The following is a 22,624-nucleotide window of genomic DNA, read 5'->3' as shown; positions in this document are numbered from 1 at the left end:
GAAAGAAGGAAAGAAAGACAGAGGAGGGAGTGAAAAGTCACCCGTAGGCAGAGGAAAGAAAGAAGGAAAGAAAGGCAGAAGAGGAAGGATAGAAGAGAGGAAAGGAGAGACACCCAAAGCAGCGCTATTTCGAGTGAGTGGATGGTGAGCGCCCTCACCTACCACTCATTACACCCATTAAAAATTTATCCTTCACATTCTAGTCATCACCAGACGCCATTTTTCGGGTTAAGAAAGACGTATATTTTTGATGGAAGTAGAACGAAGCTTCATAATTCCTTCTGGTACCAAGACGTGCCCGTAGCTGATGATCTTTAACAGGGGTAATATAAAGAAGGGTTCATCTTTGTCAGGGGGTTAGAAATGGCCTTGCTCTAGCGTGAAAACCAGAACAACACTGTATATTAAAGATGGAGTCTAACTAAACTTTTTTTATTACTGTTAAATAAGATACACGCTTTTAATTTGAGACATGTATGTATGAAAGAAAAATTTAAACTAGGATTCATCTTTCTCAGTAAGTTAAAAATGGCCCTGCTCTTGTGTGGAAACCAGAACTGCAATGCATATTCAAGGTGGAGCCTAACGAACTGAGCTGTTATGTAAGCGTATAATAATATACTTGCTTTTACTGGAGAAATTTGTATTTTTAAAGCCTGGCGTCTCATTAGCATAGGTTGCTGGTTCACTATAATTGAGAAGATTTTAAGCTCTTCTCGCAGCGAGGTCATTGACACTCCACGTGTTGGCAGTTGCTGTAACCCTGCTTACTGTGCCACTTGCTAACAACCGAGATCAATTGACACTTCTCTGACTTTTTTGGAGTTTTATTTTGCTCTTTTTTTTTTTCTTCTCTACTCCTGTTCAAACGTGCATTATCTTCCTTGTGTGTGACAGGGCTTCCATGTTTGGTGTTATCTGCGAATACTGATAAATTGTCTGTGTCTGTATCAGTTTCACTTCCATAAATAATGGACAAGTTCCACTACAGATCCAGGGGGACTTCACCAGTAAGTAGTTGAAAATGGATGGATATATATATATATATATATATATATATATATATATATATATATATATATATATATATATACATACAGAGAGAGAGAGAGAGAGGTGGGAATATAACAGCTGTAGAATAGACCAGACAGGTGTGAACAGAGACCAATCAAGGTTTATAATAACAGGCGTGTTGTGAGGGACAGGTGGAGGACAGGTGTGGGACAGGTGTGTGGAAGGTGTGGGGACACTGAGGGACAGGTGTGGGGGACATGTGGGAGGACAGGTGTGGGGGGACAGAAGTGGGGGACAGTGAAGGACAGGTGTGGAGGGACAGGTGTGGGTGTCAGGTGTGGGGCAGGTGTATGAACTACCTGCGAGGAGAGAAACCATTTTTAATTACGCGCATCGTTCAAACTTTTTAGCGAAATATGTTTTGCATGTCCGAGGAGAAAAATATATTGTGAGTTATTCTTTGGGTGAACGTGTTTGAGAGAGAGAGAGAGAGAGAGAGAGAGAGAGAGAGAGAGAGAGAGTAAATGAAGTTGGGATAAAGAATAGAAGGAGAGGGGGAAAAAAAAGAGAGGAGAAGAGAGGAGAGGAAAGAAGAGGATTGGAGGAGAAGGAATGTTGCAGGTTGAAAGAAGAGGAGAAGTAAAGATTTAAAAAAAAAAAATGGAGAGGGCGAAATGAGAAGAAAAGTGTGACAGATACGAGTGAAAGATATGAGATAAGAGAAAAATGATAGGAAAGAGGAGGAGGAAATAATGTGAGTGGAAAGGAGAAAAGAAGGAGAGAGGAAGAAGTAGAGAAATGGAAGAGAGGAAAGAAGAAGAGAGAGGGAAGAGAGGAAGAAGAAGAAAGAGGGAAGAGAGGAGAGAATATAGAAATTAATGGAAAGGAAGAGGAAAGATAATGGTGAAGGATGAGAGAGGAAAGGAGAGGAGAGGCAAGAGAGAAGAAGAGAAGAGAGGAGAGGGATTTTTTTTTTTTCAGTGGGGGAGAAATACGCAAAGAGACGAAAGCAGACAAGAGTAGGGAGAAGAGAGGAAGGAAGAGAAAGAAGGCAGGAGAAAGATGTGAGTGGAGGATAACTCTCTCTCTCTCTCTCTCTCTCTCTCTCTCTCTCTCTCTCTCTCTCTCATAAACCATTTAATATTTGATCCTGATGAAGCCTACCTCCCTTCCGTTAATTGTAGTTATTAATTAGATTTATTAATGGTAGGCCAGCTGGACAGGAGAGAGAGAGAGAGAGAGAGAGAGAGAGAGAGATAGATAGAGATTCTGCTATGCCCCTACGCTCACTAGATAGCGCACATACCATCACATATCACCACGTCGGCACCAATACCCACCGTCCATACTGAATACATGCCCCTCCTATAACATCACATATCACCACATCGGCACCAGTACCCACCGTCCATACTGAAGGCATGCTAGGGCTGTCTTATTGATGACGGATGTGATGATATTGGCGGGGACTTTTTTTGTGACTTGTAGATTAATTATGAAAAAGATTAGGTGAGTTTTTGTTATTTTATTATTACTAATATTAATGTTAATATTACCATCACCACCAGCACCACCACCACCACCAGCACCACCACCAGCACCATGAATGTTGTTGTTTTAATAATAATAATAATAATAATAATAATAATAATAATCAATCCGTCCATCATCCAATCCTATGACGCCCAATGAGGAGCGTAGGAACCCGAGGCTAGGCAAGTTGGTCTTGACATTTAAGATGAGAGTGACCAGCCTCACTCATTCCTGAGTGGCATTACGTGAGCAATAAACCCCAACCACTCCTTGGATAGAAACTTACACAGGTTCAATCCGATTGGGGCACCTTAATTACCCAGTAAACCACCAGGCGCCATAATTTGGTGATATGGTTGCCACCCAGCGTAGTAAATGGTTTCCTGGTGTACAGGAAACCATTTGGCTTGTCACTCAGTTTAGAGTCACCCATAGGCAGAAAGAAGAGGAAAGAAAGACAGAGGAGGGAGTGTAAAGTCACCCGAAGGCAGAAGAAAGAGGAAAGAATGAACGTAAGACAGAAGAGGAGGGATGGAAGAGAGGAAAGAGCAGACACCCAAAGCAGCACTACATCGAGCGAGTGGATGGTGAGCGCCCCCACTTAGCATCAAATAATAATAATAATAATAATAATGATAATAATAATAATAATAATAATAATAATTAATAATGATAATAATAATAATAATAATAATAATAATTATTATTATTATTATTATTATTATTATTATTGTTACTACTACTACTACTACTGCTGCTGCTGCTGCTGCTACTACTACTACTACTACTACTACTACTACTACTACTACTACTACTACTACTACTACTACTACTACTACAGTCACCACTATTATTATTATTATTATTATTATTATTGTACGAACTTAATATCTTCACACGGTTCCCTGCCCCACCTAGAATTGGTTTCGCGTCCTTTCGGTAAGCTGTCCACTTGCGTACCACTTGAGTACCTCCACCCGTGAAGCGAGATGAGGAAGAGTGATATAGGAGACAGGGAGGAGAGAGGAAGCGTGAGGCTGGAAAGAGAGGGGAAGAGGGGGGGGGGCGGTTGAGTGAGGGAGAAGAAAGAGTGAGATAGAACAGAGGGATAAAAGAAGAGAGGAAAGAGGAAAATGAAAAGAGAGAGAGAGAGAGAGGCCAGGCTCAGCTACAAAGAATTCTCTATGCATACAGAATCTTCATATTTTCAGTGCATAGGGAAGAGGAGGGAGGGAGGGAGGGAGGAAGGAAGGAAGGAAAGAAAGAAGGGAGGGAGGGAGGGAGGGAGGGAGGAAGGAAGGAAGGAAGGAAGGAAGGAAGGAAGGAAAGAAGGGAGGGAGGGAGGAAGGAAGGAAAGAAAGAAGGAAGAGAAGGAGGGGGAAAAAAAGAGAATGAAGGAGGGAGGAAAGAGAGAAGAGCGAGAGAAAACGAAGGAGGAAGAGAAGAGAAGGAGAGATGAGAGGAGGAGGAAAGAAGGGAAGGAGGAGAATGAGGGAGGAAATGATGGAGATGGAGTGAATGGGAGAGGAAGAACGGGGAAGAAAAAAAGCGAAAGAGGAAGGGAGAAAAAATGGAAGAAAGGCAATGTAAGAGAGAGAGAGAGAGAGAGAGAGAGAGAGAGGAAAACTACGACTTCTCTACTCTCTCTCTCTCTCTCTCTCTCTCTCTGAACATAAACTAAGCAGCCCGTTCCCTGAGTTTCACCAATCCTCCCACGCTCCTCCGGATGGCGCCACACAAACCTTCGCATATCACCACTTGGGCGCTGATGCCGAACCGTCTATACTGAATGATGCCGGTGTTATTGCATTGGAAGATTGGCGTGATGGTGTTAGCGGGGGTGTTTTTTTGAGCAGTGACGTAATGGTATGTATCTATTTATCTATTAATTAGTCTGCGTCTTCTGTCAGTATCTATCTATCTATCAATATGCGTCTATCTATCTGTCTGTCTATATATCTGTGCTAGTCTGTCTGTCTTTCTGTCAGTATTTCTCTCTCTCTCTCTCTCTCTCTCTCTCTCTCTCTCTCTCTCTCTTTGTACCCACCATCTTTTTCTCTTCCTTCGTTCTCCCTCGTCCCTGTCTCCTGTTTTTTTTTTTTTTCTTAATATACCCTCTTTTCCCTTTTTCCTTTTACCATTCTTCCTTTTAATGCCTACCTCTTCTCCTCCTTTTCCTCCTTATTTCCTCCTTCTTTCCTTAAAGCCTCGTCTCCTATTTTACTTCTTATTCTCTCCTCTTTTCCCTCTCCCTTCATCACCTCCTCTCCTCTCCATTCTTTCCTCTCTCCCCTCATCTCCTAACTACTCTTCCTTCCCTCTCCTCCTCTCCTATGCACTCTTCCCTCCCTCTCCTCCTCTCCTCTTCACTCTTCCCTCCCTTTCTTTCTCTCGTATCCATTCCTTTCCTCCCGCTCCTCCTCTCCTATCCATTCTTCCCTCCCTCTCCCCCTCCTATCCACCCATCCTCCCTCTCCTATCTACTATTTCCTTCCTCCCCTCCTCCCTCATTTCCTTCCATCTCTCATTGCCTTTTTCATTTCCACACATTTTTTCCTGACCTCTGCAAGTAATCCGCTAGTAGTGTTCCGTAAGATAGAGATTCTTTATTTTCATTCAGATTATTATTTTTTTTTACTTAAGTTTTGCATTGACAAGAAAGTGATGTGTGGTTTGTGTACAGCTCAATTGAATCACACACACACACACACACACACACACACACACACACACACACACACACACACACACACACACACACACACACACACACACACACACACACACACACACACACACACACACACACACACACACACAGTCATGGTCTTCTACATTTTTTGTTTCGTTCCTCCCCTCTCCTGTTTTCTTCACACTGTTCTTTTCTTTTTTTTCCTCTTATTCCTTTCTTCTCTCCCTTTTTCCTCCTATTCCTTCCTTCTCTCCTCCCTTGTCAATACTGATGCCCTTTCCCTCCCTCCCCAACTCATTAAGCATCGCCAAATAAACTGGGAATTTTCTTGTTTTCGTCAGAACTATTATATTCCTTTGCCCTTTCTTTCTTCAGTTTTGGTGATATTACACATGAAGGTACCCTAGGGTAACCCAAGTCCTTGTGCCAAATATACATGACCTTGACCTATTTTTGAAGGTGATGTACTCATTATTATTCTAAAAATTGCATATTTGAAATTGAAATATCTCAGAAACGAATTGAGATACAGCTACTTGGTTGAAAGTCCTATGATAAAAATGATTTCTGAATAATCTTGCATTAACATCATGCGATATATATAGCTTAGTGGAAAATACCGAAATCAAATCTGTTCAGTGTTTTCTTTGCAACACGTTTTAGAGAAAACCATAAAAGCTTTAAATCTGTAACTTTACAGATAAATAGCTATGGTCCCTCTTATGATCTGAAAGGAGTATAGTTACAGGTAAGCGTATAGTTAGCCAGTGATTGAGACAAACGTAAAATTTGCACTGGCGTTCTTCGGCACTTTTGTCTTCAGATCCCTTGCTGATGTTAAACGAGACGTTACCTTAAGGTCTTCAGATCTTGTTTATATTACAATTACCTTATACATCTGGCGAAGCTTGCTTATCGTAGCTACCCAATAAGAGTAGGTAGCTAGTTCTGTCCTTTCTTCCTTTCTTTTCAGATTTTTCTGTTTTTCTTTCCCTGTTTTTATCCTTCCTCCTTCCTCGTATTTATTCTCTTCATATCCTCCATCTTTGCATCTCACTCATTCCTTCCTTCCTTCCTTCTTTCAGTTTTCCTTCTTCTTTTCTCCGTCTCTCCCATTTTGTTTCTCTTTTCCTTCCTTTCTTAGCCATCATCTCCCAGAGTCGTTTATTCTGACCCTTCTTTTCTTCCCTCATTGTGACTCCTGTTCTTGATCTATCCTTCCTTCCTTCCTTCTTCTCTCTCTGCTTCTCTTCCCTCCTTCTGTTTCCATCTCTCGCTCACTCCTTTTTCTCTCCTTCTGTCTCTCTGTTTTTCCATTTTCCCTCCGTCCCTTCCTTCTTGCCTTCTTTCATTCATTCTTTTATCCCTCCTTCCATCCTTCCTTCACTCTCTCACCTTCTAGTCCCTCCTTCTCCATTTCCCTCCCCTTGTTATCTATGCCTTTCTCTCCCCCCCTCTCACTCACCCTTTTTTTCTCTCCTTCCTCGTATCTCTTGCTCCCTGTCACTCCAGCCTCTCTCCTACCCTTCTCCCTCCATCCCTCCTCCTCAGTCTTCCTCCTTCTCACCTTTGTATTTTCTTTACTCTTCACTTTCTCTTTCCGTTTCTTCATTTTATTTCGTTTTTCTTCGTCTCTCTTTAACTTTTTTTTTTTTTTTTTTTTTTTAGCTTTTTCTGTGTTTATTCTTCGTTTTCTTCTTTCCTTGTCTTTGCTTTTTCATTTTTTTACTTTATAATTTGATTTTCTTTCTCCCCCACTCCTTCCTTCTCCTCTGATTTTTCTTAAATATTCTCCAGTCTTTCGTTGTCTTTTTCTTGTTATTTTATCGCATATATCTCTCTCTCTCTCTCTCTCTCTCTCTCTCTCTCTCTCTCTCTCTCTCTCTCTCTCTCTCGATTGTATCTAGGATGAAGCAGTTGGGCATGATTAACGTGTGGGCTTCCAATGTCGCTATAATATTTCTATCTGTCTATCTGTCTGTCTGTCTGTTTATGTATATATGTATGTATGTATGTATATGTATGTATGTATGTATCTATATCTGTTTACAGAGAGAGAGAGAGAGTGAAAAGCGCTAAAAAGGTAATGCCATTTTAATTTTTCTCTCCGGTATAAATTATCACCTTTAAAAGTAAAAGAAAAATAAATGCTCCTTTAGCAGTGTTAGACCTGTTTTAAGTATCTCATATTCATTACATAAAATCAGACTTTCCTTTAAAAATTCCTTTCGACATTTTAGTTCTTGCAAAATGTTGTATTGATAATTGACGGGGGTGGTGGAGGGTGGGGGAGAGCTGCCTTCTTTGTCATCCTATTATTAAGATTCTGTAATTAAAGAAGGATGGCTTTTTCATTAGGCCAGAGCATCATTAAGGATCGTAAGGTGTGTGTTCTGTGATTGTCTTATTATGCAAATCACTCGCACTGCTTGTTTTGTTTGAAGACTGATATTTTGTTATTCCTCGCCGTCCAGCCGCTGTGTGTGTGTGTGTGTGTGTGTGTGTGTGTGTGTGTTGTTTCTTGCTCTCCTCTTCCGTTTCCTCGTGTGTTCTTCTTTGTCTCTGATAAGGTCATTTATATTCCTCTTTGCATTGTTTGTTTTCCTGCCTCAAATATTTTCATGTAATTTTGGTTCGCGCGCGCACGCACGCACACACACACACACACACACACACACACACACACACACACACACACACACACACACACACACACACACACACACACACACACACACACACACACACACACACACACACACACACACACACACACTCTCTCTCTCTCTCTCTCTCACCGATGGCTGTCCTGTGTACGATATAAGGCGCCGTACCTGACACTCTTCTTCCTCCTCCTCCTCGTCCTTCCCCTCTTCCTCTCCTCCTCTTCCACCTTTTTCCCTTCTTCCCCTCGCCTCTTTCCCCCCTTTTGTTTCCTTTCCTCTTCTTCCCGTCTCTTCCTGTCTTTCTCGTCGCCATCCTGTCTTTATCTTTTTCTTCAATTTCCGTTTCTGTTATCATCTGTTATCTCATTGCCTTCCTCTTCTTCTACTTCTTCTCTTATTCCTCTTTTCTTTAATCCTTTTCACCTTTTTAACTTGTCCTTCCTTCTTTCCTTCCTCTTCCTTGATTTTCTTCTTTGTGTTTCTTTTTAGCATCCTTTTTTTGACTCCCTCTTTATTTCCTACTGCGTCTCTCCTTCCCATCTTCCCTTTCTCCTACCTTTACCTGTTCTCTTCCTTTCCTTCTTTTCAGTATGTTTATTCGTTGTTACTTTCCCTTCTCATCTCCTCCTCTGCTCCTCTTTTCTTTCTTCTTCCTTTTCCTCTTCATACGTTCTCTTATTCTTTCTCTCTCTCTTTTTTTCCTTCACATTTTTCGTGCTGATGTCTTCGTTTTTTCTTCTTCCTCTCCTCTCTCTCTCTATATATATATTTCCTCTCCTTCCTCACCCCTCCCATTTCCCCTCTCCACTTCTCCTCAGTCCTCTCCTTCCTCTTCTCATAACTTATTCTCTCTCTATCCTTCCCACTCCGTGTTCTCTCGCCCTACCCTCTCACTTTCCTTTCTCAGTATTTTTCTTTGTGTCTTGTTTCTCTTTTTCCTTTCTTTTCTCAGTATTTTTCTTTTGTCTATACTTTCTCACTCTCCTTTCTTAGTATTTTTCTTTCTTTGTGTCTACTTTCTCACTTTCTTTTCTCAGTATTTTTCTTGATGTCTTCTTTCTCACTTTCTTTTCTCAGTATTTTTCTTAGTGTCTTCTTTCTCACTTTCTTTTCTCAGTATTTTTCTTTCTTTGTGTCTACTCTCTCACTTTCCTTTCGTTCCTCATTATTTTCCTTCCCTTGTGTCAGTCTGCTTCGTATTCTTTCCAGCCCCTCCCATTCTTCTCCTCCCTTCTCTCTTCCTTTATCATTTTTTCTTTTTCTCTCTTATCTCCCCTCTACTTTCCGTCCCCCTCCTTCACTCCCCTGCCTTCTTCCATTTTCCTCTCTTTTCTTTTCATTTCAGTTCCCCCTCCTCTCTCTCTCTCTCTCTCTCTCTCTCTCTCTCTCTCTCTCTCTCTCTCTCTCTCTCATAATAATAATAATAATAATAATAATGAGAGCAGGAAAATTATTAATACACTCAGGTAGTCACATCTTTACGTCCAAATGGCCACTGAGTCTCCCTCCCCCTTCTCTCTCTCTCTCTCTCTCTCTCTCTCTCTCTGTATTGTACGGAAAATAAAACGAACGGAGGAAGGAAAAAATATCTGAGGAGTAGGGGGAGGAGGAGGAGTAAGTGAAATGTGGGTAGTGGCGACGTAGATTTTCACGAGTTCGAAGTATGCATATGATTAGCAAATTGAAGATTTTCTCGCTGTCTGTTGGTTTGTCGTATGTGTATGTATGTATGATTATATGTATGTATGTATGAGTGTATGTACAGTATGCATGTGTGTATGTTTGTGTGTACCTACCTACCTTCCTGACTATCTCTGTATGTCTGTCTGTCCATATTATTATGTATGTATTTATCCGTCGATCCACCATTTATGTGTCTATTTATCTCAGTATCTATCCATCCATCTATTTATCTACTTAACTGTCTATCTACCTTATCTACTTAACACTCTATCTATCTCCATCTTCCCGTCTCTATCTATCAGTCTACCCATCCAGCCAACTCTCAGTCCCCGCCACTCACCGATCTCTGTCCCAGATTATTCACGATGCAGGGGATGAAGGCTGTGGTCCCTGCGTAGGCCTTCACCTTGGTCGGCGTGGCGGGGTCGATGTAGGGCGCCGTGGCAGACACCCGGCCGGGGAACGACGTCTGGTGCGCCTCCAGGGGGTTGGGTGGGTCTCCGGCCGGGGGCGTGGACGAGGGAAGGGCGCCGAGGGGGAGGGTGATGTTGCCCACGCTCTCTCGTCCACTCACGGCTGAAAAAATGTTAAAATAGTTATCGTCAGTTTTTTTTTGTTTCATCTGACGGAACTGGGCCACTGCTAAGACTAAAAACGAAGCCTGTATTAAGTGAAATTCGATGGGCATTAATTATATGGTAGGAATGAGTCTCCTTGGTTGCTAGTCAAATCCATCCTCCAGTCTGACTACAACTGACATCCACCGAGCTAAAAAAAAAGGGGTTAGGGATCTTGGTCAGCGTAGAGGTTTTGATAGACGCTGTTCACTTTAAATAGGTGAAACATTGCCATCTCTCCACCTTGAATGCCGCTGTGTAAGACTGTAGTAACACAAGGATATGGTGCTGGTCACGAAGAAGTGCAGCGGAAATGATGTAGACCCGTAGCATTGTCTCGTTTCCGTCATTGAGCAACGTGGAATAAGCTGCAAAATAACAACTATCTGGGTCAGGTTAAGATCAAAGGACTATAGATTTACTGATGCAAGACAGACATGCAAGGCTTGTGTTGTTTTGCCAGCAGCGTCGGAGGGTTGCATATAAAGGTGAGAGTTGCATAGAGAAGGATGGTGTGGGTGTGATTCTCTCTCTCTCTCTCTCTGTCGTTTTTTTAGTGATTCCTCTCCACTGAGTGTATTTGCCTTCCCTCATGTTAATTCCAACCAATCATCAACATTCCTACCACAACGACCAACATCATTGCCACAACTACCAACATCACCTACCAAAATTTATCACCATCACCCACCACAACTACCAACATTTTACCACAACAACCACCAACATGACCCACCACAACTACCAACATTACCGCCAACAGCACCGCCACAACTACCAACATCACCCACCTAACTACCAGCATCCCTCACCACAACCACCAACATTGCCCACCACAACTACCACCATCACCCTCCCCAACTACCACCATTCCCCACCACAACTACCAACATTAGGGCCCAGACCTCCAACATTATCAGGTAACTTTGCTGTGTGGATTCAGGTGTCTCTCTTGTAATGGTAAAAAGGTAGCAATTCTCACAACTTAGACCCCCCTCCTTATCCCCCTCATCTTCCCCTCCCCTCCCCTCCCCTTCCCCCTCTCACTTCCCCTCCCCTCCCCTTACCTCTCTTCATACATACCCTCTCACCTCGACCCCTTTTCCTCCTACTGCTTTCCCTCACCTTCCCTCTCCGTCTCCCCTCACCCCTCTTCACATCTACTTTCTCCTTCCCCTTATGTTTCCTCCTTACCCCTCTTCCCTTCCCCTACCTTACCTTCTCATACTTACCCTTCCTAACCCCCCATTCCCCTGCCTGTATTCTCTCTCTCTCTCTTTTTGCCTTCATGTCTTCCTCCTCACCTTTCCCTTCCCCTTCCCCTACCCGTCTTCCCCACCCCTTCCTACACCCTCACTACCCCCTCCTCTCCCCCTTCATTTTGCCCCTCACGCCCATCACCCCTACCCCCTCCATCATCTCCACACCCCCTCCATCCACTTCCCCCCTTCTCACCCCCGACTCTATCCGTTCACACTTAACCCTCTCTCACCCGCACCTAACTTTCACCAATCGGATCAAGCTGTCTCTCTCTCTCTCTCTCTCTCTCTCTCTCTCTCTCTCTCTCTCTCAAGTAAAAAGTCATCGTCGTGCTCAAGAGGTTAGGAAAAGGACGGCGTTTTCCCTAAGTTTTAAAGCTAGATTTTTGGGTCACTTAATTATTCCGGACACTTCTCCTAAGGGTGCGTGAATGGGGCCAGTGTGTGTGTGTGTGTGTGTGTGTGTGTGTGTGTGTGTGTGTGTGTGTGTGTGTGTGATAGTTGGGTATGCAAATGTGAGTGTGCATCCTCGAGGGTCGTCGGCTTGTGTGTATGTGAGTGTTTTCTGTGTGTGTTTTTTGTGGGTGTTTGTGTGTACTCTCTGCGTGTCGGTTTGTATGTGCGTGTAAAGGTGTAAAAACATCCCGTGTGTACATTCGAGTTGGTGTATATGTGTGTGTGCATTTTAAGGGTCCTAGTTATGTATAGTGTGTATGTGTGTGTGTGTGTGTGTGTGTGTGTGTGTGTGTGTGGTGTAAACGTAGTGTAAATAGATATGAGGGTGTAACTGTGAGTCGTGTGCACATATACGCGTTTTTGCACCTGTAAGTATGTGCGTGTGTGTATGTGAGTGTTTTTTGTTGTCTTGCTGTGTTGTTGTTTTTGTGGGCTTTGTTTCGTGAAGGCTTTGATGTTTACCGGGAGGGACAGACCCGGAATGCGGTCCTCTGAAGTTGGTGTTGTTGCTTTGTTGTTGTTTTGTTGTTGTTTTGTTTTGGAGTTTTTTGTTGTTTTGGAGTTGTTGTTGTTTTGTTGCTTTGGAGTTGTTGTTGTTTTGTTGCTTTGGAGTTGTTGTTGTTTTGTTGCTTTGGAGTTGTTGTTGTTTTGTTGTTTTGGAGTTGTTGTTGTTTTGTTGTTTTGGAGTTGTTTTGTTGTTGTTTTGGTTGTTGTTGCTGTTATTGGTATTTTGTTTTGGTGCTGTTTTTGTTATTACTGTCTTCGTGTTGCATTGTGTGTGTGTGTGTGTGTGTGTGTGTGTGTGTGAGAGAGAGAGAGAGAGAGAGAGAGAGAGAGAGAGAGAGAGAGAGAGAGAGGACGGACGTGGGAGGAAAGTGCTTGTTGATAAAATCTTAAGTTTCATTAATCTCTTTCCTTATCTCTCCCTCCCCCCCTCCTCCTTCATTCTTCCCCCCTCCCTCCCCCTCTCTCTCTCTCACTCCCTCCCTCCCTCTCTCTCTCTCTCTCTCTCTCTCTCTTTCTGTCTGTCTGTCTGTCTCTGTCTGTCTGTCTCTCTCTCTCTCTCTCTCTCTCTCTCTCTCTCTCTGTCTGTCTGTCTCTTTCTGTCTGTCTGTCTGTCTCTGTCTCTCTGTCTGTCTGTCTGTCTCTCTCTCTCTCTCTCTCTCTCTTTGTCTGTCTGTCTGTCTCTCTCTCTCTCTCTCTCTCTCTCTCTTTGTCTGTGTCTGTCTGTCTGTCTGTCTGTCTCTTTCTGTCTGTCTGTCTGTCTCTGTCTCTCTGTCTGTCTGTCTGTCTCTCTCTCTCTCTCTCTCTCTCTCTTTGTCTGTCTGTCTGTCTCTCTCTCTCTCTCTCTCTCTCTCTCTCTTTGTCTGTGTCTGTCTGTCTGTCTGTCTGTCTCTTTCTGTCTGTCTGTCTGTCTCTGTCTCTCTGTCTGTCTGTCTGTCTGTCTCTCTCTCTCTCTCTCTCTCTCTCTCTCTCTCTGCCTCTCTTTGTCTGTCTGTCTGTCTGTCTCTCTCTCTCTCTCTCTCTCTCTCTCTCTCTCTCTCTCTGCCTCTCTTTGTCTGTCTGTCTGTCTGTCTGTCTGTCTGTCTGTCTGTCTGTCTGTCTCTCTCTCTCTCTCTCTCTCTCTCTCTCTCTCTCTCTCTCTCCGTCTTTAATCGTGACAGCATTAAAATATTTGATGGTCGCCGCGCCAAAGAGGAATTTTCTGATGGCCTCTTCCTCTTCCTCTTCCCTCTAAAGACCAAAATTTTACCTGCTCCTCTTCCTTGATCATCTTCATAGCTCTCCTCTTCTTCATCTCCTCCCTTCTCTTTGTCACTTTCTTCCTCTTCATTCTCTTCTATACCCCTCTCTTCTCGTATTCGTCTCTCCTCTTGTCCTCCTCTTCACTTCTTCTTCATTTATCGCCTCTTCTTCTCTTCTTTTTCCCTCTCTTTATCTTTCTTTTCTCTTCTCTCTGGTCTTCTGCTATCATCTTTTGCTCTCTTCTTGCCTTCTCTAGTTTTTTTTTTTCCCCTTCGCTTTATCAGTTCTCAGCTTTGCCTCTTCCTTTTCCCCTTTAAACATCAGCATTGTTCCTCCTCCTACCCCTCTTCTCTCCTCCTCCTTCCTCCCCTCACCTATTCCTCTCATGTCTTCGTTTCATTTCTTCTTTATTCTATGTACCTTCCTCTTTTTCATTTTCCTGTCTTCTTTTCCCTTTCCTTTCCTCTTACCTCTACACCAACACTTTTCCTCCCTTTTCTCTCATCTTTCCTTTCATTTTCCTGTTTCCTCCTTTTTTTTTCTCATTCTACTTCTCTACTTCCTCCTTTCTCTCTCTCCCGCTATTCCCATTCTCTCTTTCTCGTCTTTTTCACATAATCTTCTCTTCCTCCCCTTTCCTCTTGTCCTTTCTTCTCGTGTTTAGTTTTACTCTCCTCCCTTCCTCTCTTTTCTCCGTTTCCTCGTCACCTCATATATTGCCTTTCTTTCCTCTTCCTTTTCCTCTCTCTCCTCTCTTCGTCTCTTTGTCCTTATTTAGTCGTCTTTCCTAGTTTTATTTTCTTCGCCTCCCTTCTTTTCCTCATCCTCTTTTCTCTTCCCCTTTTTCCTCTCTTTCTGCTTTTCTTTCTTTGCGCTTATTTTTCTCTTTTCTTTTTCCATTAACAATAATTTTACCACATTTTCCCTCCTCCGTTTTCATTTTCCTCGCCTCCTTGCTCCTATCTCTTCCCTGCTCCTCCTCCTCCTCCTCCTCCTCCTCTCTCTCTCTCTCTCTCTCTCTCTCTCTCTCTCTCTCTCTCTCTCTCTCTCTCTCTCTCTTTCCTTCCTTCGTTTTAATCTTCGTCTCTTCCCATGTCACATATCTTCCTTTCTCCTCTTTCCTCTTTTTCCTTCTTTTTCTCCTATTTTGTCATTTTAGCATTCCTATTATCCTGTTTTCCTATTTTCCCTCTTGTTATCATATCATTGCTGTCACTCTTCTCCTCCCTTCCATCATCTATCGTCTTCTTATTTTCTTTCATCCGTGTTTAGTTCCTGCTTTTTCTCTTATATCAGTTTTCCTTTCATTTAAAAACATCTTTATTCTCTTTTCTCTGTTCTGCCCTTCTTTGTCCTCTTTTCTTGCTCTCCTCCTACCGTTTTCTCTCGTCCTCTTCGCTTTCTTCCATATATATATTTTTCCATCATTCTTCATCCTCTCACGCTCTCTCATCTTGCTGTTTCACTTCTCTTCTCTTCTTCCTCTCCTCTTTCCTCGTTTCTCCTCTTTACTTCCTCTCTCAGTGTCAGTAATATCAATCGCAGTCCTAATTTTCCATCCATTATCATTTTACTGGATTTTCTTTTTCTCACATATTCCTTTTCTTCCTCTTCTCTTGTTTTCTTTTCTTGACTTTCTTTTGTCAATTTTCCTGTTTTTCCTTCTTCATTTTTTCTTTGCTTTTCTCATGTTATTTATATGTCTTCTTCCTTGTTCTCCTTCTTTCCTCCTCCTTCTCCTCCTCCTCTCCTTCTTTTCCCGAAGCTTCTCTTCATCTCGTATTTTCTTCCTCTCTTTCTCTTCTCTGATCTTCTTCTCTTCATCATTCCTCATTATTTTTCCCCCTTTTCCCGTTTCCCACTTCTCTTTTGTTCATTTTCTCTTCATCTTTCTGTCTCCTCCTTTCTCCTCCTCTTTCTTTTCACCTTTCTCTACTTAGTGTTTCCCCCTCCTCTTACTTCCTTACACCCCTCTTTTCCCTTTTCCTCATCTTATTTTCCCCTTTCCTCCTCTTACTTTCTTCCTCTGTCCTTCCTGTCCTCCTCCTGCCTCTTCCTGCTTCATCATTGCCTGTTTATCTCCTCCTCTTTCTCTCTCTTCCCCTGTATTCCTCCTTCTGTTTTTACCTCCTCTTCTTTCCTTCTCTTCCTCTTTTCTCCTTTCCTCCTATTCCCTCTGTATTTCTCCTCCTCTCTTACCTCTTCTTCTTTCCGTCTCTTCCCCATTCCTATTGTTCCTCTTTCCATTTCTTCCTGTTTTTTCATCTCCTTTCTTCCTCTTCCTCTGTATTCCTCCTCCTCTTTTACTTCTCCGTCTTTCCTTCTCTTCCTATTCCTCTATATTCTTCCTTCTCTTTTACCTCTCCGTCCGTCCTTCTCTTCCCCTTTCCTCCTCTTCCTCTTTCCTCTTGTTCCCCATCCTCAATTCATCCTTTTATTTACCTCTTCATCCTTCCTCTTCTTCCTGTTCTCACTCATATTCCTCCCCATTCCTCTTCTTCCTCTTTCCTCCTCCTCTTCCTCTTCCCAGCATGCCAAAATTTGACATCTTATTATCTCCTTCCATTTATGTCAGCGTGCTTCCATTCCTTTACCTCCTCCTCTTCCTGCTTTCTTCTTTCCACCTCCTCTTCCCTCTTCCTTCTCCTTCTCTTTCTTCCTGTGCTGTCTTTCAATGCTTCTTCCTTTCTCTTCTTGCCTGCTCTTCTCGTCGTCTTCCATCTACGTTTTTTCTTCCCCGTCCTCTTCCTATTTCTCTCTTGCTCTTCCTTTATTCTTTGATTCCTCTTCCCATTTCTTTCTTCAGCTCGTTCTCTTCTGTCTTCCCCTTCCTTCTTCTCTTCTCCTCTTCATCATCCTTCTTTCTTTTCGTCTTCACTCATCTCATTATCTTCTCTTTCCTCCTCTTCCCTAATCCTCTTTTTTCCTTATTCCGCTTCCCTGCACTTTTGCTCCATCCCTCCTCTCTCTCTTTTCTCTTCCGCATCCTTCCTCTTCCTCCTGTTCTTCTCTTTCCCATTCATCTTCCCCATCACCTTAAGCCAGAAATATTTCCTCTTCCCTCCTTTGTTTTAATTTCGCCTCCTTATTTCCTCCTCCTCCTTATTTCCTCCTCCTCCTCCTCTTCCTCCTCCTCCTATTAGTGTATTTTCATTGTTTTCAATCTTCTTTCCTTATATTTTCCTTGTTTTTCTCATTCTCTCTCTCTCTCTCTCTCTCTCTCTCTCTCTCTCTCTCTCTCTCTCTCTCTCTCTCCCTCCACGTGTTTCAATCTTTAAGTAGCCTTTCAGGAACACTTAAAATTCATACACCTCGCGCTTTGCTCTCAGTCTACAAATATTTTCTGTATTATGCTTTTTTTATGTTTTTTTTTATTTTTTATTTATAGTTGCTCCCTCTTTGTATTCTCATTGTTCCTTTCTGTCTGTCTTCCTGTCTGTCTGTTCCTCCGGCTGCCTTGTCTGCCTGTCTTTCTGTCTCTGTCTGTCTGTCTGTGTACTCACTCTTATTTTCTTTTTCAACACTCAACGTTTTCAGTCCCTTATACTCTCTCTTCCTCCATTCCCCAGCTTTCTCTCTCTCTCTCACACACACACACACACACACACACACACACACACACACACACACACACACACACACACACACACACACACACACACACACACACAGAGCCGTCTAATGATCTATATCTCTGTCGTCTCGTTTTGTCTGTCATGTCATCTCATCTTGTGCCAATCTCCCTCCCTCCTTCCCTCTCTCCCTTCCTCCTTCCCTCCCTCCCTCCCTCTGTTGTATTGGTGTTCAGCAGAGCGTGAAGGAGAGAAGGAAAGGTTGATGGATGATGCTAATGGGAAGGAGAGCTATGGGTACACGTATGGATGGATGGATGGATGGGTGGATGGATGGATAGGTGGATGGATGGATGAGTCTGCTAATGGAAAAGAAAAATAGGGGTACACGTGGATATAAGGAGGGATTGAGACATTGATGGATTAATGGATGGATAGTTGAATACATGCTTAGGTAGATGGATAGATAAATGGCTGGATGGTTTGATGGCTCTAAGGACTGAGTAGATGGATGGCTAACGTAGATCTGCTAACTCCCTTACTACTGCTACTACCGGTACTACTACTACTATTACTACTACTGCTACTACTACTACTACTACGAGAGAGAGAGAGAGAGAGAGAGAGAGATTAAAGACATAGACGGACATGCAGTTCATAATCAAACACAGCAAGTAAATTGATATGCTTGCTAGGTATATAGATAAATAGGCTACAGAGAGAGAGAGAGAGAGAGAGAGAGAGAGAGAGAGAAACACAAACCCAACATCCAACACGACTGACACTTGACCTAAAACCACAGGGAATTGAATCATCTGACCCCACATGACCTCGTCTGCCTGGGTTTTCCTTTTTTAAATTTTTGTCTTTTGAAAATGAAATAGTTTGGATCAGTAACACAGGAGGATAGTGAGGTGCAGCGTGGAGAATAAATCGCAAACACAGAGGCGTTAAGAGGTGTCCAGTCCAGTTGTAAATAGAACCCTGAATTTTGCCCAGCCTGACCTAATCCTCCCTAACCAGACCTAACCTGATCTGACCTCAAATTCTGGTCCACGCTAAATGAATATGGCCTTATTAATCCTAGACCCTATTTGATCTAGCCTAACCTTTCCTAAATTGACCTAAACAAGCCTTATATAACCTAGCTTCCCTACCCAGTCTGTTCCGACCCTCCCTAACCCTACCTGACATGACCAGGCTGAACATAGATTAACCCACCGTAACCTACCCTAACTTAACCTAACCTTACCTGACCTGGCTTTACATAACCTAGCCGAACCTTATCTAACCTAACACACCCTAGCCTAACCTAAACTATCCTGCCTGTACCTATCCTAACCCAACCTAGCTTAACCTAACTTAGCCCTGTCTAACTTAATGTGACCTACTAACATGCACTAGTCAATTTAAACCTTTATAAACTTGGCCTAACATTGCATACCCTGTCCCAACCAAACATAGGACATAACAGCATAACCTTACCACACCTCGCTCCACCTGGCCAAATCTTACCTGGTCTGACCTTCCCTGACCTCAATAGTGGCGTCTCAGGGTTTGAACTGATGAAATAAGTGTTTGTTCTTATCTCTCACCCTTTATCTTTTATTCCTTCTTCTTCTTCCACACTTCCTCTATTGCATCTTCTTTCATAATAATTTCTCCTTTGTTGGTCTTCCCTTTCACTTTAATTTCTCGTTTATTTTCTCTGTTCGTCCACATTCATTTTTCCGTCGTTCCTTCTCATCTTCTGCTTTTGTTTCCCATTTATTACGGTACCTCTCATCTTCTTCCAAATTCTTTTTTCCTTATTCTCTTTCTTCCTTTTATTCATTTGTTTCTCCCATATTATCTTTTTTTTTTTCATCATCATCATCATCATCATCATCATCTTATTATTATTATTATTATTATTATTATTACACAAGTTTCTCACGTCTTCACTCTATTCGTCTTCTGCATTTTTTCTCCTTTCTTGTCTCTTCCTACACATTCGTTTCTCTTTATTCCCATTCTTTTTTTATCCACATCCTATTTACTTCTTTGTTATCCAATTTCTGTTTCTCCTCTTCTATTTTCTGCCTTCCTCTTTTTCTCTTCCATCCACATTCCTTCTGCTCTTCTTCTCATGTTTTTCCTGTATATAATCTCTCTCTTCTTCCATTTTCGTCGTGTTTTTGCTCTCTTTTCTCCCCTTTCTTCTCCTTCTCTCTTCTCTGTCTTCCCTCTTTTCTCTTCTTTTCCCATCCCGTCGTCTCCTCCATAGCTGTTTTGTCTTCTCTTGTCCTCCATCTCTCCCTTTTCTCGTTCTTCTTCTCTTCTTTTCCACTTTCTCTCCAGTCTTTTTTCCTCAACGCCTTCATTTCCCCTTTCTTTCCTCCTCTCTTTTTTTTTTCTCCTTTCCCTGTTATCATCACCATCATTCCCTCAATTCCATTACCATTCCTTCTCTTCTTCCCCTCAAATTTCCCCCTCTTCTCCCCCTCCATTCCTATCTCCATTCCGTCTGTCTTCCTCTCACCTTCTCCTTCCTCTCTTTTACTTTTCCTCCTCCTCCACCTCCTCCTCCATTCATTCATTCAGTCATTCATTCTCGTTTCTGCCTCTCCTCCTCCTCCTCCTCCTCCTCCTCCATTCATTCATTCATTCATTCAGTTATTCATTCTCGTTTCTGCCTCTCCTCCTCCTCCTCCTCCTCCCTGACTTACCCCATATAAGGAGCAGAAGACGAGCTGGCAACATGGCGACTGTCGACATCTGGCAACCCTGGAAGGAACAAACAGTCATTATTAGTAAACAGGCAGAGAGAGAGAGAGAGAGAGAGAGAGAGAGAGAGAGAGAGAGAGAGAGAATGAAATTAATGGTGCATATATTTTTCCATTATTTCAGCCACATTAACCGTCAGGAAAAAAGTGAGAAAGAGCAGTCTGTTATCCTTTTAGAGAGAGAGAGAGAGAGAGAGAGAGAGAGAGAGAGAGATTTATGCATTGATTGGAATATTTTGATCACACTAGTACGCTTGGAAAAAGTGTGTGTGTGTGTGTGTGTGAGAGAGAGAGAGAGAGAGAGAGAGAGAGAGAGAGAGAGAGAGACAGAGGGAGGAAGGGAGGGAGGGTTTGAGAGAGAATGCATGTGTGTTTGTTTGCTGCAGCGGGTGCATTCATGTGTGTGTGTGTGTGTGTGTGTGTGTGTGTGTGTGTGTGTGTATGTGTGACTTGATCTGAGAAACTGGATACCCTCGTGTATGGACCTTTTTTCTCTCTACTTTCTTTCCCTCCGTCCATTCCTCTCCTCCACCATCCTTCTGTTTTCCCTTTTCCATGTCTCCTCCTCCTTCATTCTCCTTTCCTCCTGCCTACCATTACGTCTTCATGCATCCCTCCTTCCTTCCTGTTTACTGCATTATTCTCTTTATTTTTCCCCTTTCCATTGCACTTAGTTCTTTTACCCCTCCTCTTTCTTCACTTCTTCTCAGTTCTTCATTTCTCTTACCGTGCCTTCCATTCTGTATTTCCATTTCTCCCCCCTTCCTCCTCCCATCTTCTCTCCCCCCTTCCTCCTCCCATCTTCTCTCCCCTTCCCCTTCCTCTCTCCTATCTTCTCTCCCCTCCTCCCTTCCTCCTCCCATATTCTCTCCCCTCCCCCCTTCCTCCTCCCATCTTCTTCCCTTCCACCTCCTCTGGCTTCTCTCAGAGCAGCGCCCTATCATGCCAGTATTAATATCCTCCCTCCTCCTCTTCCTCCTTCCCTTCCCTCTTCCTCCTTCCCTTCCCTCTTCCTTCTTCCCTTCCCTCTTCCTCCTTCCCTTCCCTCTTCCTTCACTTCTTATTATCTTCTCACCTTACTTTGCCATCTCTCTTTCCTCTACTTTCCCTCCTCCCTGTCCTTCCCTAGCCTTTCCCTTCGTTTCTCTACCATTCCATTCATTTCTCTGCACTTCCCTCCTACCCTTGCCTTCCTTTCTCTACCCTTCCCTTCCTTTCTCTACCCTTCCCTTCCTTTCTCTACCCTTCCCTTCCTTTCTCTGCCTTTGCCTTCCTTTCTCTTCCCTTTCTTTCTCCATCTTCCCCATCCTTTCTCAATCTTCCTCTCAATTTCTTTTCCCCTTTTCCCATTTCTGCCTCTTCCTTTTCCTTCCTTTCCTCTTCCCCATTTTTTACCTTTCCCTGTCTTTTTTTTTTAACCCTTCCCTTCCTTTCTCTTTCTCTCCCATCCCGTCTCTTCCTTTCCATTCCCATTGTTCCTCCACCCCCTTTCCTCGTTTACTCTCCTCCCTTCATCTCCTCCTCCTTTCCCCCTTTTCACACAACATAAAAACCTGGCGTCCTTATCAGTTTTTCCTCCTGGTTTTGGCTGCAGAATTTGGCGAACGGAGGAGAGGAGGGAAGGTATTGGCGCTCCTTGATATACTCGCGTGTAGACTCATTTCCAGACCCACGTTATCTTCATCTGACGGAACTGGGCAACTCACACCTACAGTATTAAAAGTCGTGGTGGTGTGCAGTTTGGTGTGCCTTACGTATGAGGTGGGAATGAGTCTCCTTGGTTATTATTTGCTGTTCACATTATCTTGGCGTAGAATTGCCCTCGGTCCATTTTCAGTACCGAGCTGTGGCAAGAGATGAACGAAAGAATATGGTGCTAATCATGAAGAAGTGCTGTGGACGGGATACTAGGGTGTGGCTGTTGTCTTATTTTGTCGTTGAGCTACGGGAAATAGACAGGAAAAGGACGGAGCTCTCCACCAAATTAAAGTGAATGAACTATTGACACTACATAATAAACTACAAGAATAAAACGGCAAAGGGCTGCTCCCTGCCCCCTACCCTCCACCAAACCGTCCGGCAGAAACTGGCAGGAAATAGTGAGAAGTTGCAACCCCAGCCACAAACGTGAACCCAGCGGACTACAAACCAGAGTTGTCCTGCGTCCCACCGTTCTCCTTTTAGGGGAGGGGGGGAGGAGGGGATTGAGGGACTTTTGTAGTACAGTGTCGCCAGGTAAAAGCCTTCCCCTTCCAGCACCTGATCATCTTGAGAAAGTGTTTTTATACCTTCAACCTGCGGACGCATTTGTAATATATTATTTTTTTTCTTCTGCCAGGCAGTTTTGTTCACCGTGAGAGCGCACCCAAGAATCGATTTGCGATTTGTGTTCGTCTGACATAACCTGGCCCCTCACCCAGCTTCGGTACTAAGTCGTGGTTGCGTGAAACTTGGATGAGGTTTAATTTGAGGTTTTATTATGAGGGAGGAATGAGTATGGTAGTTTCCAAGTCAAATCAACCCCCATCACCCCATCCCCTCGCTTGGCAAAATCTGACCACACTTGGCTGTTAACTGAGCAGAAACGGGTTAGAGATCATGGTCAGGTTAAATCAAGCACA

General features: G+C 43.2%; 1 protein-coding gene across 1 annotated transcript in view; it reads right to left on the bottom strand.

Annotated features, from left to right (window-relative positions):
* LOC145394100 (zwei Ig domain protein zig-8-like) overlaps positions 1 to 20,000 on the bottom strand; it is a gene marked incomplete at its 3' end in the record, with an annotated part of 56,081 nt that extends 36,081 nt beyond the window's left edge. The window contains exons 1-2 of the mRNA XM_080268079.1: positions 19,947 to 20,000; positions 9,929 to 10,164 (exon numbers count right to left, since the gene is read on the bottom strand). Of these exons, the coding sequence (XP_080124205.1) occupies positions 9,929 to 10,164; positions 19,947 to 19,995 (285 nt within the window). The remainder of the gene's footprint in view (positions 1 to 9,928; positions 10,165 to 19,946) is intronic.
* Positions 20,001 to 22,624: the final 2,624 nt, after the last annotated feature.

This window comes from Coenobita brevimanus, chromosome 26, assembly GCF_032717465.1.
Source record: "Coenobita brevimanus isolate Jiangsu-jjx chromosome 26, ASM3271746v2, whole genome shotgun sequence".
NCBI lineage: Eukaryota > Metazoa > Arthropoda > Malacostraca > Decapoda > Coenobitidae > Coenobita > Coenobita brevimanus.
Note: the sequence above shows the minus strand (reverse complement) of the source record. Positions and strands in the feature narration are given on the sequence as shown.